Below are 17,532 nucleotides of genomic sequence, written 5' to 3'. Positions count from 1 at the left end.
CCTTGGTGCTGCATGGCTCCTGTCCCCCAGGGTAAGAAGATTCCCCCAGGCAGGCACCTCACCCTTCCTCTCTTTGTCTGTCCCTTTGCAGTATCCTCGAGACCCGGGTGCTGGAGATGGAGACCAAGCACCTGACACAGCTGGAAGGGATCCGCACAGAGAAGGAGAAGCTGCAGCACCTGGTGAGCCGCCAGAGCCACACGATCGAAGACCTGGAGAAGTCCCTCCGTGCCGCCAACAGCAACACCAGCCTGCTCCAGCGGCAGCAGCTGCAGCTCCTCGAGTCAGTCCAGAGCTTGGTCCAGCTGTTCTCGCAGGGCAAAGGTGAGTGGAAATCCCCGCTGAGAATGACCCCGTTCCCTGCTAGCCGGAGCTGTAACGTGGAGGGCAAACTTCCCCCACTACTGCCCTCTGTTAGCTGGGACCCCAGCACGGTGATGTTCTTCTGAACAGAGCGCTGGTCGTGCTAACTGAGACTTCAGCAGCGTGAGAGCTTCCTCCCAGCAGTGCCCCGGGTGCCAGCAGAAATGACAGCCACGCCTCTCAATTCACACTGCTCAGTGACAGTAGGTGCTCAGAGAAGCTGGGCTAGAGAACTGGGAGATGTCCCCTCCCCGCTCCTGCCTTGCTCAACCGTCTGTTTGTCCAGCACCACCTTCTGCCTTGTCTTGGGACAATGCACCTTAGGCAGAGGCTGATGGAAAATCCAGAGGGACTAAGGTTTTGGCTCATCCCAGGCCAGCAGGGCAAACAAGCTGAGATGTTCAGATTTAAACCTGAATCTGGATCCCAACTTCGCCGGAGATAAGATCCCTCTCTAACAACGGCTGCTGCTCAGTCTGTATTAGGGTTACACTCAAAATGCCGTAGATGTCAACCAACCAATCAAGGGATTAGAAGACAGATAGAAAACTGCTCTGAACCATCAGGGTTTGCTTTAAATTCAGCCACATGTGGCACCAAGCAAACCAGTGCCCAAGATTCCAACGGAGAAAAGTTTCAGCACTAACACCCGTTGTGGTGTGTGGTCCCTTTCCCCAACCACATTACATCCTCAGGGCTTCGTCTGGGGATCTGTGACCCCGAGGGGGCGCAGACACTGTGCTCACACTGATGTACAAAGAGACCGTGAAAGAAAAAATAATCCATCAGACCCACAAACATCTAACCCAAGAGGAAAAGTGCAACAAAGATGCACGACCCAACCGGAGCGAATCCCCAGTGCGAGAAGCCACAAGGGCCCAGATTCTCACTTACGTTAGGGCTCCAATTCCATAACCCTGGCAGTGCAAAGGGGCGTTCAAGTAGGCGCGCTCACTTTACGGCCATGAACGCTCCTTCTAACATGCTTGCTTCTGCACTTTTTACCTGCTCTCCAAGGACCTTGCTCCTGCACGACACTCAGCCCCGTGAGAAGCCCCGCATGCCCTCAGTGCCTGTTGCACACAGCAGGAGCGGAGAGCACACACTGCATCTTGCAGGATCAATCGAGCCCCGAGATGCTTGCAGCTCCTGCTCCCTTCGAGGCCAGTCGGTAAAGATTACACCAGTGGGCTGCAGTGTTTCGACAGAGTCGCAGCCAAGCAGCTAACGCCGTCCTTGCAAAGAAGAGGTTTTATGGGGAAAGGCCTGCTAAGATTTCATCCTCTTTATTGCTGGACACGCTGACATTTGCTGACATTGAGCCAGGCAGTCAAGCCACACTTTCCATTTTCCCATCGTTAAACAGCTCCATGTTCTCCCGGCTCCTACGGGAGGGATGGTTGGCTCCAAACTCCCTGCGTGAACCACGTCGGACTCCAGCCCTCGCTTTGGGGAGTCAGTGCAGCAGAGCAACGCAGCTCGGCATCTGCCCGCTGCAAGCACGGAGACACACACCAGGAAGGCAGCATGTGCTTGGAGCTTAGATGCCGCCCGTCCATACCTCAAGGGTGCGTCTTAAGGCAGCAGAGGATAGCGCCTCAGCTGCAGTGGAGCCCAGAGCGGTGGGTCGTTCTCTTGACCTTTGACCTCCCTGCCTGTGGACAGCACCTTGGAATTCCTCTTCCTGTGGCTGGTTTTTAGTCTGCACCTCGCTGAGGCTTGATCCGCCGTTGCCCCTGGCGCCGCCATGTGCACAGACGTGCAGTGAAAGGAAAAATGCCCCCAGTGGGAATTGGCAGCATCTTTAACCCAGTGCAAATGGCTACACAGGGTGCAAGGTTGCTGAGAATGAGGCCATCGGCTCCTTATGTATTATACACACACCTCCAAGCCCCTGTCCTTCCCCCGTATTGGATCTTGCCCCGTGGCTCTTTTGAAAGGTGTTGTACTCTTGTAGCAGCTGCGTTGTGACTAAGAAGGTGTGGGTTGGAGTTGTGAGGGGTGCTGGAAGCTTTGATTACTGGATACTATTGATGACAAACCATTAAAAATCAAAGCACAAGCGGGCGTGTTCCAGGCTCCCGGGCTGTGCTTGGGCCAGGAACGAGACCGCGAATCTCTCTCGCGTGTTACGTGCCCTAAGCCCCGGAGATCAGAACCCCACACACATGCTTGCGGCTCAGTCGCGGGTGCTTTTGTTTGCCTCCCCAGCTCCCCTGAAGAAGGAAGAGCGGGTGTTCCAGGACTGCGCTCAGATCCGCCGAGCCGGCTTTAACGCCAGCGGAGTTTACAGCCTCCACATCGCCAACGTGACGGAACCCAGGAAGGTGAGTGCCAGGCAGGACCGAGGCATTGCACCGACATGCAGGCTGGTGCTCGAGAACCAGTGAGACGGGCACTTAGCGAAGGCACGTCTGGCGGTCTTCCCTACCTGCTGCCAGGCCATGGCCCCTGAGCCCCTGAGCCCTCTCCCATGCCAGCCCTCGTGTGGACTCTCCAAAGCCCAGACTAGCAGCAATGCCCAGAGCCAGGCCACTTCTGGGTCTTCACAAAAGCTGCTCAATGCATCTCAGTCCTGACTTGCAAACGGCCTGGCTGCTGCCGTACTGCTGTGATTAACACACGCTGGTAAATTTTAGATCTTAGTCCAATAGAAAGAGTGTTCACAGGGTGCCCCTGGGGCTTGGGCTCCTGCGCTGTTTTCAGACTACTTTACCCAGGGGGTCCACGTCCAGATAATCATCCTCTCCCCAGTTTGCACCCACCCGGCTGCTCCTGTGTGTCTCAGCTGAACAAGAACGGGGAGGCAAACTCCTGCAGCCTCTAGCTTTGTAGACTGACCACAAACACTGTAAAAAGGATGGAGCCTGAGCCAGGCAGGAGCCTCGCATCCACAAGACACGCCTGTCCGGCCGTGTCCTTGTGCTGGAAGGTGCCTAGGCCAGACTGATTTAACCTTCGTCCTGTGGGGAAAGGACTGGGCATTGATCCGTGTCAGCCCCTTGCTCGCTAGGGTCAGGTCTGGTGGCCGAGAGAATATCCCCACACAACACCAGGAAAGGTGGGCCTTTTTTAGTTCCCCTGCAAATGGGTGCTTGGGCGTGCAACTGCCTGATTTGCACAAACAAATGACCCTTTATGCCCTTAAATGCAGCGATGGGCCAGGGGAAACAAATGCACTAGCTAATACAGCGACGGCCCGCAGGGTCTGATTCCAGCCCAGAGCGCGGAGGTGGGCCCTTCCCACCTCTGAATGAAAACAAACCAACAGCAAGCCTTCCCTTTGCTCTCACAAGGACCTCAGAGGGCTTTCTCCACCTCGAGGACCGAGCCTCAGAGCCCCCCTACATTTAGGTATTAACATCCTGTTTCACATATGGCGACCTGCGCATGCCTTGAGCGAGGTCACACAGGCTGAGCTGGGAATTGAACCCACGGCTGCCTATGGGCGCTCGCTTCCACGCCTTGGCCACAAAACCTATGTTGACCTGAGTTTCCTCCCTGCACAGTGCAACTTGTCTTGTGCAGCTGCAACCCAGAATCCCTCCTCTGGAGCCTTCTCTGTGTGCACCCTCTGTAGGTGTTCTGTGACATGGAGACAGACGGAGGCGGGTGGACGGTGATACAGCGCCGCGTCAACGGCAGCGTGAACTTCCAGAGGAAGTGGAAAGACTACAAACAGGTCTGACCTCACTCCTGGCTCCCCCCCCTCCCCCTGGATTGGTTCAATCACTGACCCACTGACGCGCCTGAGGGAAGGGGAATCCCCGGGGGCAGAGAGGAGCCCTCTGGGGTGCTGTGCAGTGACAGAACACGTGTACATCAGGCATGCATTGCGTGGCATGAGAGAAGCTCCCTGCAGCTTAGGGAAGAAAAGCCGCAGTGGTAAGAAAAGCTAGCCAGGTAACCAGTTAAGCGATGCAACAGACTCCCAGGGAAGGAGGCGTCATGACTGAGCATACACAAGAAGCGAGCGCACAAGCTAGTAGTTGAGACTGATGTTGTAAGGCCTCGTCCTGCAAATTGCAGGGGGCTAAAAACCAGGACCAATGTCAAGTCTCACGCATCTGCCGTCTGGGAGTCCATAGAGTTATAACAGGAAAGGACCACAGACCCCTGGGGGGTTGGGCAGAGGTGAATGCTAACAGCTGGCTGCTGGGGTAAAAGGAGAGCGAAGGCTCCGGCTCTAGACGGGATGACAAACAGGGGAATTCTGCAAAAATGTCAACGTTTTCCCATTTCCCCCTCAATCTGGAAATGTCATCCAAAAGCTGCAATTTGAAACATCCCTGCCAGCTCCATCCCAGCTGTGGCAGGGGCAGCTAAATGGGCCGGTTCCTGCCGTGCCATTCTTGTGACTTCGTGGGGGGAAGCAGGGCTGTCACTAAGGGCTGAATTTGCTCCGGTGTTTCTAAAGCTGATGGAGTTTGGTCCCCTCCCTTTGCTGCCCACAAACCCCCTGGCCATTGCATAGCTCAGCGACATTCGTCTGAATTCTCCCCCCTTTGCCTCTCCTCTCCCGCAGGGCTTTGGAGACCCTGCCGGGGAGCACTGGCTGGGGAATGAAGCAGTGCATCTCCTGACAAGCCAGGCACCCTACTCGCTGAGGGTGCAGCTCCTGGACTGGGAAGGAAACCAGGCCTATGCCCATTATGAGGCATTCCAGCTGGGCAACGAGCGTCATCTTTACAGGTGGGTTATAGACCTGGCCCAGTGAAACGTTCTCTTGGGTCCTTCTTCAAACCCCACCCAGACAAGGAAACTCCCCCTGTGCAATTCAGGGATCGATGTGAATCCTACTCAAGCCAAAATCGCAGCCCCAGTTGGTGGTTCCCCCGCCCCAGTTAGTGAAAGAAGCTGGGCTAGTGGGGCCCGCTGGGGAAGGAACCCGTAAATCGGGAGAGATGTTTCATTTTGCCCTCTAAACAAAGCTGTTCAGCTCAGCATCCCTGTTACCGGAAGTGGCCGCAGGATGACATTTTGTGCATCCTCTGTTCTTTTGCCAATTTGTGGCAATTTTGCAGTGATTTTTGTGGGCATTTTCAGAAGCGTCGCTACACAGTGTCCTTTTTCTCCTCTTGAAAACCAAAATGAATTTTCTTGAAGGAAAAAAAAATGCATAAAATTGCATTCGGGAAAAAAAATGTCTTTTTCTTGCTTTTTTGCAAATGGCCACATGTGCATAACTGAGACCTGAGGCGGGCGTGCGTTTGCACGTGTACTTTTCCAGGTGCAATTGTGGTCACTACTCACGCAGTCGGGTTTTAGAGTTCAATTCTGCACGGAGCTGAGCACACCTCCGAGGTGCTGAGCATCTTAAACTCCCAGTGACTGCAGCAGGAATCAAAGAGCTCGGAGCACCTTACAGGATCAAGCAATGCACAGCTGGGAGTTATAAGGCAGAGCACAATAATCTAGGCTGAAACTCAGCCAGGAAACCAGAATTAAAAGCACCCTTCAAAGGACCAGTATCTTTAGGCCTCAATTCTGCCAGGCACCCAGCCTCTGACCCTGTCCCAGCAGGGACACTAAAACACATGGGTCGCTTTTAGAACGTGCGTGGTCCCACTAAGGCTGTCCCAAATCCTGAGCCCTGCTGCAGACCCAGCACCCTCGCCTTCCAACCAGCCCAGCCCTGCGTAGCTTGTGAGGACTGGCAGCGCCCCCGGATCTGGCTGCTGGTGCAGCCCGTGTGTTTTCAGGGATTTCAAACACTTGGATCCCTCAGCTCTGCTGATGAACTCTGCGACGGGGATTGCTCCCTTTTCTGCCTCTGTGCTTGTGTTTATTGGCGAGGCTGGGGGGTAAGGGGTGAAATAAATCCCAGGAAATGTTGACAGAGTTTGCAAAGGAATTCTTGTCCTCTGCCTCGTTTGCTCCTTGCCCCGTTCCGCCTCCTAACTCGCCCTGTCTCTGCTTCGCTGCGCAAGGATCACCCTGAAGGGGTACAGTGGCACCGCCGGGCAGCAGAGCGGCATGGTCCTCCAGGGAACCAACTTCAGCACCCGCGACTCGGATAACGACAACTGCCTTTGCAAGTGCGCCCAGATGCTGTCTGGAGGTGAGCAGGGCCTAGGTGCAAAGGGGCCTGGGGCCAGCCTCCCCCACGGGCTCTGTCCACTGTAACGGACGGATGCAGGCGGAGTCTATGGAGCACCTGAGGCTGGGTTCTTGGGAATGCTCCGTTCTTACTGAGTCTCATTTTTTAATGCCTCAAAAATGCATCATAGTGAGGAGGGATGGATGGATGTAGACAGACAGAGGGACATACGGACGTCTGAGTGAGACCTCCCCCCAATTCTCCTAGCCATCCACAGAGTCCAGAGTATGATCTCCTGCTACAACCAAGGGTCGAATTGTCGTCACACACTGTACTGTTCAGGTTCTGATGCTGGGCCCAGTATCTGAGAACCTGCCAGAGGGGCCGTAAGCGATGTGACGAGTATCTGCCTCGTGCCAGTCGCTGCCCTCCAGGCAGGGGACCCCTAGTTTTGTGCTTCTGCCAGCGGTAGGATACTGTCAAGGACAACTTTGTCCTCTCAGTGCTGTGATTTGCACTTTCTGCAGCATCTCCTGATGCCTGGGGTTCTCGTGTTTGCATGGTTCATGCCCCTGTGTGCGTGTCCGGCACCTAACTCAGTGGCGTCGTGATCTCGGCCACGGTCTCTCGGCACCACTGTCATGCCCACGGGGCTTCACCCTGCTCTGTAGAAGCCAGGGGTAGCAGAATCAAGTCGCTGATCACCAAGTTCGAGGCATGGCAAGCTGGCTTTGCTGCAGGCCGGAGAGCTCCGGGCTGGGTTCTTTTTTCCCCACTTTCTCATGCTTTGATTTTCTTTTTTAAATCTCTTTCCAATGTCAAGGAACGTTTTTTCCTAAAATCACCAGGTTCTTTCAGATAGATTTAAAACTCCCCCGGGGTCTGTATTTCTAACCCAACGGCAGCTTGTGCACGGTGGTGTATTCACGCCTTGCTTCTAGGCCTACTGGGGCAATAACGACCACGTATCCTCCCAGGAGCAGGCCGTGGGCTAGAACCAAACTGAACCCAGAGCCCAGTTCTGCCCCCAGTCTGGACTCAAACTGGCGATGTCTCTAACCTTTCCCCGCTCTGTCTCCCCGCTCAGGTTGGTGGTTCGACGCCTGTGGTCTCTCGAACCTAAACGGCATCTATTATCCTGCCAAGCACAACATCCGGAAGCTCAACGGGATCCGGTGGCACTACTTCCAGGGGCCCAGCTACTCTTTGAAAGGCACGCGCATGATGATCAGACCGTCAGATTTCTAGCGCCCCAGGGAGGGGTGGGGCAGAGGGCAAACCACGCTCCCGGCCTCCAGACCGGCAAGCAACCATCCATCCGGAACTGGCAGGAACATTAAACCAGCCCCCAATGGCGAAGGACCAGTGACACATCCCAGCAGGAGCGAGTGCTCTTGTACCCCAGCGCGTGGCACTCCAGCACGAGGCAAAGGCGGAAGGCCTGGAGCTAAGAGGATTGTTGGCTCTGGGCCTGGCCTCTTGGGCCTCCAAAGAGGAGAAGAAAAGACGAGTCGGAAAAAAACATCTAAAACCCAAACCACCCCGTCGGTGTGAATTACAAGTACAGGGCGTCACTGTGATTATTTTCCACTTCGCAGCATCTTCAGGGAACTCGTACAGAGCACAAAGGCAGCGTCCTGTGCCCAGGGCCGGGGGCTGAGACGGCCCTTCCAAAAAGGGTTCTGGTTTTAATTGGCTGCAGCGTGTGCCTCCATGATTTATAGCAAACACACCCCACCCTTCTCCTGCCTCGCTTTCCCCGGCTTCTGAATAGCCACATGGCCGTCCGGTTCCCACAGACACGCTCTTGTCTGCCGAAGCGGGAGCGGGCTGGTCACAGAGCCTTGTGCTATGGATCAGGCCAGCAGGGGAGAGGCGAGACGGACTTGCCTGTGGGCTCACTCTTGTGTTTCAGTTGTTGCCAGGCGCCAGCTTCCCCCCAGCTCCCTACCCCAGTGCAAAACCCATCTGCGTGAGAGGAGCATGAGGGCCCTGCGCGGGGCGGGCGGGCGGGCGGGGCACCCGGTGCACGGAGCAGGAGGCCTGCGTGGACAGGATGAACGCCGTCGGCTTATGAGCTCCGTAAAGTGCGTTGAGAGGGCGCAGTCTAGAAAGAGCAGCCTCCGCATTCGACACCCGCACGCACAGCGCGCTCCCTGGGGCGCCGGGTTTCTGCGTGCGAGCGAGTGGAGTCAGGGCTAGCGCTGGGCGTTTCTGAAAGGCTGAAGTCCCCCTGCTCTCCCCACGGGCACCTGCTCCCCACCTCACATGCGCACAAGGTGCAGGGCGGGCAGAGAATGGGCACGGCTGGGGAGACACGTGCCTGTCCTCGCGCGCTGGGGAGCACTTCGGCTCGGGTCCAGTTCAAGGCAGGACTACCTGGGCAGCAGGCCAGACCCATTCCACTGCCCTGCCTCTCAGCCCGTGCTCACACGTGCAGGATCAGACGCTTCTCCCAGGCCACTGTCACGCCCTCGCACAGCTTCATCCCGCCCGGCGGTGTGCAATCGCCGTCACCTCACAGGCTCAGCCTGATGCCTTCCTGCTGCAGCTGGCACGCAGAGGCATCCAGATGGCAACCTTGCAACCATCTAACACAGCCTTCGTGAGCATCAGGCACCCCAGAGACCATAGCACAATGGCAGCCCCACAGCCCATTGAGACGCTGTTGGATGCACCGGGTAGACTAGCCCCTGACTGCAAGGCGAGCAGATCAGCAGGTCATCGCCCGGTACAGAGCTGGGACAGGCTCAGGTGAGCGTTGCAGAGCAGCAGTGCAAGTGCCTCCTCAGAAGGCCCTGCTGCTCTGCGCTCCCTGCCACGCTTTATCCTGAGGGGGTGATAAGCCCGTCCCCTTAACCCAGCTGGCTTTATTGCAGCACATCCATCGACTCCCTTTCCAGCGGGGTTTCAGATCTGCCCCTTCCTCCAGACACCTTGCGTTCTTATTACAACATCCACAGAGGGACAGGCCATTCAGGCCTCCCGAGGGTGATCCACAGAGATGCTCGGCCTCTGTAAACGGCTTTTGGAAGGCTACTCAACTGGCTCGCACATTTGGTGCCTGGCCTGACATTTTCTGATTTCTTTCATCAAAACAAAGTCGGTTTCGATTCCGTTTGATTTGATTGGAGCGTATTCTGAGTAGGATTTGTTATTCACGGTGCCAGGCACCTAGAGCCCTAGTCATGGCCCAGGACCCCTTGTGCTAGGTGCTGTATAAACACAGGACAAAATTATGGCCTCTGCCCCCAGGGGCTCACATTTTAAGTAAGGGACAAAAGACAACAGATGGATACAGACAACTGGGGGAGTACAAAGAAACAACAGGGCAATGATAGTTGGCATGACAGGCAGTGGTGTCAGCACACTAGCAGCCTAACCACTGTCTCGTTTTTTGTAGGCACCCTGGCAGAAGAGGGGTTTCAGGGGAGATTTGGAGGAGGAGGAGGAGGAGGTAGCTGTGTGGGTGGTTACAGGAGCTTCTCCTCTGCAAGGGGGCAGCGTCGGAGAAAGCGCAAAGGGATTTGTTTGAAAATGGACCAAATGTGCGATGGAGGATGGCAGCAGAAGCCATCTCAGGAGTGCATGAGAGACGGTGAAGACAAGTAATTTATGTCAGACGCGCTAGAGAATGAAGGAAGAGCTGGGGGAGGGATTCAAAGAGAGAGAGGACAGGGCAAAGCGAGGGACTAGGAAAGCAATCCTTGCAGCAGCATTCCGAGCGGGTCCGAGCGGGGCAAGGTGGGATTTGTCCAGCCCAGAGAGGAGGACGTTGCAGGGACTGAAACGTGAAATGCTGAGAACCTGGGTGAGCGTTGCAGCTGTGCGAATGGCCAGGAAAGGCCAGATCTTAGAGATGCTCTGCAGAAAGAAATCAGCAGGCCTGCGTGTGAAGATCTAGCGAGAGCTGGGAGTTGAAGATGACAGCCAGGTTATGGCCCTGAGGGATGATGGTCCAAGTGCTGAGGGAGCGGATGGGGCTGGGGTGAGTGCAGGGAAGATTAGGAGTTCTGTTCCGAACTGAGACAAAACATTTTCCTTTTTATTGTTCCCCCCCCCCCTCCAATCCCCTTTTCTGCTTTTCTTTAAAGAAACCAAAACAAAACATTGTTTGGATGAACAAAATCAAAAAATTTCCATGACAAATTTTTAAACAAAACAAAAGTCGTTTTGTTTCCTTCCAAGGTGTTTGCGGGAAAGAAGAATTGCCACTTCCTGACTAGCTCCAGTGGGTAAAAGAGCTTCGCTTTCCTGAGGACCTTTCTTTCGTTTCAGCACGTTACTGGGTGTGAGGGGACGGGACGCAAGGTCAAACCTGGTGCATGCTCACGGGGCTGGCTGGAATATGACAGGGTACGGAGCGGGCTCATGCAGCAGAAGGGAAACAGACAGAAAAGCGTGACGATCCCCAAATCAGAGACAGAAAAGCCCTCCTGAGGCATCGCGCCTGCTGCCTGTGCAGGGCCGTTCCCCGCCCTCCTGGCCAGCGCTGAGCCCTGAACACACGGCTCTCCAGCCGTGTCAAACCTGGCACGCTCCTGCTCAACGTCCAGGGCTAATGGCGGCTTTGGAGGATTTGCCGATGGGGCCTGTCACGTTGTTTAGAAGCAAGTATTCTTGCAGTGTGATTTCACACCAGAGGCCTGTCCGCAATGGGACACTGCCCATCCCTTCTCATTACCCTCGCCCGTGCTCCTCCTTGTGCACTGCTATTGGCTTGCCCGGGAGGGGGAGGGGGGAGCTAACCCCAACTAACAAGCAGCTGTCACCCCTGCTTAGAATGGAAACGCTGCATTTTGCTGTTAACAAACGTGCAATTGAGAAGCTGCACCGTGTGAGCGAGAGGCAGAGCTTCTGTCAGGCTGGGACAGTCAGCCGCCAGGACGGACAGCTCCCCCGGCATTCCCTCCCCCACGGCTGCAGAGTGCAGGAAGGCCCTTCCCCCCCAAACCATCACAAGATCCCCCTCCAGCCACATGCCCACACTCATGGACGGATTAGCAGCAACATGGAACAGGGTCGCCTCTGCATCTCCTTACAGTAGCTCAGCCTCAGCTCCCCCAACGCTGCTGCAGAGCTAACAGGGAGCCGGGGAGGGCAGGTTCCCCTAGATTATTTCTCCAGCAACTACAGGAGACCTGTGACCTGGCCTGCCCCTTTCTGGTACAGAGGGGCCCACGCAGGAACCAGGGGTCCTCCCTCTCCTGGCCCCAAGCTGTAGTGGTTTGGATAAAACGGGACCGAGATCTGTACCAGTGTCCATGGCGAGCTCCATTTCTGGGAAGGCAAACTCCGCCGTGGGAGATCTGAGGCATGGATGGGCTTGCCCATCAAACAGGGGCCAGGGTCAAATCCAAATGTCAGCATTCGGGGCTGTTCAGAGCTAGGATTTTGTTCCCCTCTGTCGTCAGGGAAACTTCTTCCAGTTGAAAGCCAGAAGCCGTTTCCCTGTTAGACTCAGTGGGCCCCAGATCCAAACCCTTCCCTCCCCTTGCACGCATCTTGATCTTCAGCAAGCACCAAAAGCTTTCTGCACATGGCATGTTAAACCCAGAAAGCTGCACTGCTCTTGAATGTTAGGCCAGCATAGAGGCCTGTCCACTGCATGGTGGATGAATCCTCCCCATGATTTCTTGCTGTGGGCAAGCAGAGTTCCCTGAGTTCAGATCTGTTTCCCCTACTGTTAACATCTGAGACCTGTCCCGCATCCCAGTCTTATGGCTGAGTGGCTCTTCCATTTCAGCAAGCACTTCGCAGGGCAGTCTGTGCGTGTCCAGTTCTGATTACACCGGGCCTGGGGTTGGATAGCCAAGCTTTGATTCTGCAACAACCCGTCTCACAACACATTATTAAAAGAAGGTTTGGGCGAAGCCCAGCGCACGGTGTAGGGTTCTGATTTATTCTGAGGGCTGATGATGTGTTAAACACCGCCTCCCAGAGAGCGGGTGGCGCTGCCAGGCACGTGGAGATGTGGTTTACCTCGGGATTCTAATGTACATAGTGTGTATGAACGCCACATAAAGGATTTTATGGTAACCATCAACATTCCTCTTGCTCGTCTTTGGGTGAATTACCAAGCGTTGTCTCCAGCAGCAGTGCAAGCTGTGCTCAGCCCTTATTCTCCATCCCTCCTGAGCGGAGGTGAGGTTCCATTTCCTCCACCGGGTCTCTGGAAAAGAGCACGGAGTCCGCCTCTCATCTCAGATGAATCCGGGTCCAAGCACAAAGTTACAGGCTGATCAGGGAAGCGATACGAAGACGCCTCGTATTGAATGAGTAGGTCCCATCTTACTCCAAGGAAGGCTGAGCCTGTCCCAAGGGTGAAGTGGGAATAAGGAAAACCTGGAAACACATGAAGGTCTCTTGCTAACCTGGTGACTAAGCCTCACATCCTGTGAGCAGCTTTGGAAAACATCCAGCCTGAGAGAGCTGAATGGCTAATTCCCATTAAAGCAGATGGGAAATTGGTAGCGTAGTCCCAGAGGGACGCCCCTGCTTCCGCTGTCTTGAGGAGAGTGGCTGGGAACTGGGCTGCTTTACGGAGGAGTTGCGGGGTTTGTTTTAGGGGACGTCCTTTCATTTTTCCACCTGTTAGCCAGACACTTTCCAAAGCCAGACATTTAAACTGCCCTCGCAAAAGGTGTGCAAAACCCACTCTTGGGCCGAGATGTTCAAACGCAGGGACCAAGACGCCCCCACAAAAGATGCTCCTGCCCCTATCTGTGCTTGTCAACCCCACCACTGGGCATGCAACATGGGTCACGCCACAGGAAACATTGGGACTTATACACATTTACCCAATTTGCCTAAGCAAATTCCCATTTGCACAAACAAACGTGAAGCGTGCGCTCACACCAGCTGCAGATACGTTTTCTGCAGCCCCAGCTCCAGCGATTGCAGTGGAAAATTTGGCCCTTGACTTTTCAGATTATTCCTCCTGTCAGAAGAGAAGAAATCTGGGAGTGAGAGAGGGTGAGAAATGGGCCACTGCAGCAGGGTCCTTCCTGGAGAAAAACCTTGGCACCAGCAACCAACAAGCACAAGCAGGAGTGCTGAACACGGAATAAAGGCAGCAAGTTTGCTCCTCCCCCTTCACCTCAAGCTGATTTCAGCCATCAAGACATTTCCCCTCCACCCCACCCCACCCTCACTCCCCTTGGTTAATTGAGTTTTAAAGGTTACAGCTATTACATGATCAGGGCTGTTTATTTTATTTTGGCGTCCGTCTTTTCAGGCAGCGTCATGCCTAATCAAGCAGCTGTAAGGAATCAGATCGACCCTATTGCTGCCTCCGCGCCATCGCTCCCAAGCCCAGGGCAGGGCGGGGAGAGGAGAGGACCCTTGGCTTTACTTTTGTCTGCACTCCTTCAAAGCCTGGGACCTGCTGAGCGTATGGGGGAGGGCAAGCGCAGCATTCGGAAGCCAGGGGAAGGCTTGGCTATAACGAAGAGACGGGAAGGGAGACGGGCCCAGCCCACACTCCCTGGACCCTCCATAGTCCCTTTGTGTGCATCACGAGATGGCGGCCCAGCCGGCGCACACAAGCGCCACAGCCAGAGGGCGGAGGGGGCAGGTTTATCAGCGGTTAGTGGGAAGCTTAGAGCTCAGCGAGGCCTTGCTGGCTTGGCCACTTCTTCCAGTCTTTTGAAGGGTCTCCAGGCATCTCCACTTTGGGCCACATTTTCTGCCCAGGCCTCTGCGCTTGCGTGCCACTGTCTGGCCCCCTCGGCTCACACAGCTCTCTGGGGAGAGAAGTCTGGTAGAGCTGGGAGGACAAACTCGGCAGCCGGCACTAGGCTCACTGGCCATTCGGCCCTGGGGAGCTCCTAGCCCCCCGATGTCTTCACTCCCCCCAGCCAGACTCCAAGCCGTCCAGCGCCGGGCAGTGTCACAGCAGCAGAGATGAGCTGTGGACACGGACACAACTTTTCCAGCCCGTATTTCCCGAGCGCCGATTGCCCGTCCTGGCAGGGGACTCCCCCTTGGGGGAGCGGGAGCAGCACGGGGGCGGTCACTTACGGCTGAAATGCAGCCACGGCAGAGGGATGCTTCTTCCTCAGAACTGGGCGTGACCTAGACGGCCGCAGAGCCAGGAGGCACCTGTGTGAGCGAGCGCCGCAGCACCAGGGCAGGTTTGGCTGGCGGGAAGACAAAAGACTTTCAGCAAGAGACGTTGGGGCTTTGAGGCCACAGAGGTTCAGCTGCTCCAGACTAAGCCAGTGTCACGCTGGGGTGTTTGGGGAGACGCTGCTGCAGCCCATCCTATTCTGGGAGGCTAAGGCTCTGGACCCGTCGGTCCTTGTACTGATCCAGGCCTGATGGAGGAGATTCACATCACCAGGGCTGCTCATTCCATTGTTCCACTAAAGTCTCTGCTGCTCCAGCAGCTAAAACCACATCTGGATGTACTCCCCTCTCCCCTTTGCAGACCAGGAGCAGTAGGTGTCACATGAAGCAGCTCTCTCAGTTCTCTGCACAGTCTGATCCTTCAATGGAAATATTTCTGACATCTCCCCTTGCCCTTTTGGTCCATCTGGGGGAGTCAGAGCAGTTCTGGTTCTGCCCACTGGCAGTTCAGAGCAGACTTCACCCAACAACAACATCACCGTGTTATCTGCAGCGCTTTGCAAAGTCTCGTCTTCCCTAGAGAGGCCCTCGGCCCATAAAATGCCTGCGGACCCTCGGCTTTGACATTCCATTGGGTTTCATGTTTGATCTTCCAAGCCTTTGCAGTGTGCTCCCTGTACCCCAGCCTCCCCCATGCTTGCTCAGACCCTCCCATGGGAGATATTAACCTTGTGGGCTCATTATACAGGGGGCCGACGAACAGAGCAACAAAGCCAGAGACAGGGAGACCAGGGCGTCCTTCCCTCCAGGACCGAGGCTCCCTCAAGTGATTCCATTTACCCCCTAAACCAGTGAGACATAAAGAATCATCAAGCCAGAGCCCTGCGGCTGAGAGTTGCGGGAGGGGGAAAGGGAATCTCTGACTGGTGTTGGATGGAGCTTGCACCCGTCATTGCCTACAACAGCCCAGAGGAGACTTGGGGATTTAACGAGGAGTTTGCATAACAAACTGTTCAAACTGTGGCTCTAGGCACTTCGCTGGGGGAGCCAGGGATGGGGGGAGGCAGAAAGAAGTTCTGCCAGAGAGGGACAAACATTGAAAATATGCTGAAGCTGGTTGTTTTGTTAGTTCTGACCAAGCGCTCCAGGGAAGTGAGCGGCAGAGCCTGGATGTTCAGGGCAGGCTGGTGCCCAGCCAAACACAATATTGTACAATGCAGAGTCTGAACTTCGGGAGGGGAGAATCCAGGGGACCAGAGCGCAGGGTTTTGCAGCACTTCATCATGGATACATTAACCAGGGAGGTTTCCTTCAGTGACTTTCTCTTTGGACAGACCCTCAGCCCTGGCCTGCAGCAGCAAGAAAGAGAAATAAACTGAGTGTAATCAAAGGCTTTGGAGAAAGCGGCATGTGAGAGTCTTGGTCTCGTTCTGCCTCCAAATATTTCTTCCCTCCTTGCATTTCTGTTCTCCGGCCCCTCACTGCAAACATTTCCTTACTTGGGTCTTCGCACAGCGCCCTTTGATTTCTCCCACCCAGGTAGATTCTCACCCAGGGCTCTCTCCATGTCAGTGTCAAAGGGTATGGACAGGAGACTGGCAGGCGGATGTTCTGACCCCTCCGTCCTGTTATTCTGAGACCCATTTTAACCCTTCTTCCTCTTGCCCCCTCATTAGATTCAGCCTTGAAGTCAAACACCTGCCACCTACGGGAAGTAATCAGTGGGAGCGGGACACCCGACCTCCTCACCCTGGTGATAACTGATTGAGGTGGGACAGTCACAAGTGACATGGCCGCCTGATGAGGCAAAGGGAGGCGGGGAATTTAAGGGTGTCTGGTAAGAAAGGGCCAAATTTTGAGACATGAAACCATGCCAAAGTCATGCAGAGTCTCTAAAGAGTTCAGACATGCTAAGCCAGCTGACCCAGTGGCTGCTAGTCCATCATATTTAGAGGCGCAGTCAAATATCACCTCCCCGCCTTCAGCTCTGCAGATAAAAACAATCTCCTTTTGAGAACTTGCCTTGCCAAATTGAAAGCCCCCTCAAAAACCACACGGGTTCTAGATTTAGAAGAGCATGCACTTTTTTTTGAGGTTCAAGTTTCACTCGGTTCCAGAAAAACCCATGTGCTGAGTGTATCCCATTATTGTTTGAATTCCTCACTTCACCTTGGAAGCTGGGTCAGAAACACGGTCCCACGAGCATCTCGCTAGTCTGCTTTAGTAGGAATTAGAGCTCCGCACTGAAGCGCCTTTCAGTGGAGGATGCCAGCGTGCACCACACACTTTAATTTCAGCTCACAGACCCCTCTGAGGTGGGTATGTTCCCTGTTTTAGAAACAAGGAAACTGAGGCACAGAGGGATCGCGTGACCTGCTCAAGGTCACACAGTGAGTCTGTTGCAGAGTCAGAAACAGAACACCGGATTCCCAGCTGTGTGCCTTGATTGCAGAGCCATCCTGCTGCCCCTTAGGACAAAAAAAACTGGCTTCAGGATGAAGTTTCCATCCAAAACCTGAAATCCTTTCCCCGTCCCTGAAATATGGCCCAGGTTTGCTCAGCACTCCATCCGGTTCCTGAAAGTCTCCCCGAACACAGCATACAGAGCCACACAGCTGGCTGCAAGGTTTCATTGCACCCTCTAGGAGCTACACCTAGAACTCAGACTTCCACACAGCGGCCAGCATGGATTTGAGCCACATTCATTCCAGCCTAGTTAACTGCTACCCAAGCAGCCAGCCCCTGGGGCAATCATACACACAATGCAAGTGAGCGTTTAAGAGCAGCTTTGCTTGCTTAAATAAGCAAAAGGCGAGTGAGTGACCAAAGCCGATGACACTAAATACCCAGAGACAAGGTTTTATAGGGTTCTTGTCTAATGTCCCATCCCAAGTAGCACTGAATCTCCTCCTCAGGGCTAACTCTTCATTAGCCTGCACCTCGCAGCCGTTTACCCCAGTGCAACATGAGCACAAAATGTGCCAGGCCCCTGCTCTGCCTTGGAAGCATTTTATGTCCCCCTTTGCACTAGTATAAATGACAAGGTCATGGAAAATCCA

The 17,532-nt window shown here is 54.8% G+C and overlaps 1 protein-coding gene and 1 long non-coding RNA gene across 2 annotated transcripts in view; one reads left to right on the top strand and one right to left on the bottom strand.

The window, feature by feature from the left end:
- The window catches only part of ANGPT4 (angiopoietin 4), a 34,654-nt gene extending 26,271 nt beyond the window's left edge, over positions 1-8,383 (top strand). Inside the window, exons 4-9 of the mRNA XM_067554585.1 lie at positions 92-324; positions 2,575-2,690; positions 3,944-4,045; positions 4,889-5,055; positions 6,294-6,424; positions 7,491-8,383. Of these exons, the coding sequence (XP_067410686.1) occupies positions 92-324; positions 2,575-2,690; positions 3,944-4,045; positions 4,889-5,055; positions 6,294-6,424; positions 7,491-7,651 (910 nt within the window). The 3' untranslated portion in view covers positions 7,652-8,383. The remainder of the gene's footprint in view (positions 1-91; positions 325-2,574; positions 2,691-3,943; positions 4,046-4,888; positions 5,056-6,293; positions 6,425-7,490) is intronic.
- A 7,308-nt stretch (positions 8,384-15,691) lies between these two features.
- On the bottom strand, positions 15,692-17,327 carry LOC137157293 (uncharacterized). The gene is made up of 2 exons (XR_010921050.1): positions 16,643-17,327; positions 15,692-15,822 (listed from the first exon to the last, which is right to left on the bottom strand). It is a non-coding gene; the product is annotated as an uncharacterized lncRNA (long non-coding RNA).
- Positions 17,328-17,532: the final 205 nt, after the last annotated feature.

The sequence above is a fragment of the Emydura macquarii genome, unplaced genomic scaffold (assembly GCF_026122565.2).
Source record: "Emydura macquarii macquarii isolate MOO-44397 ecotype Brisbane River unplaced genomic scaffold, CSIRO-AGI_Emac_v2 contig_1483, whole genome shotgun sequence".
NCBI lineage: Eukaryota > Metazoa > Chordata > Testudines > Chelidae > Emydura > Emydura macquarii.
This window is presented reverse-complemented; position numbering and strand designations above follow the sequence as displayed.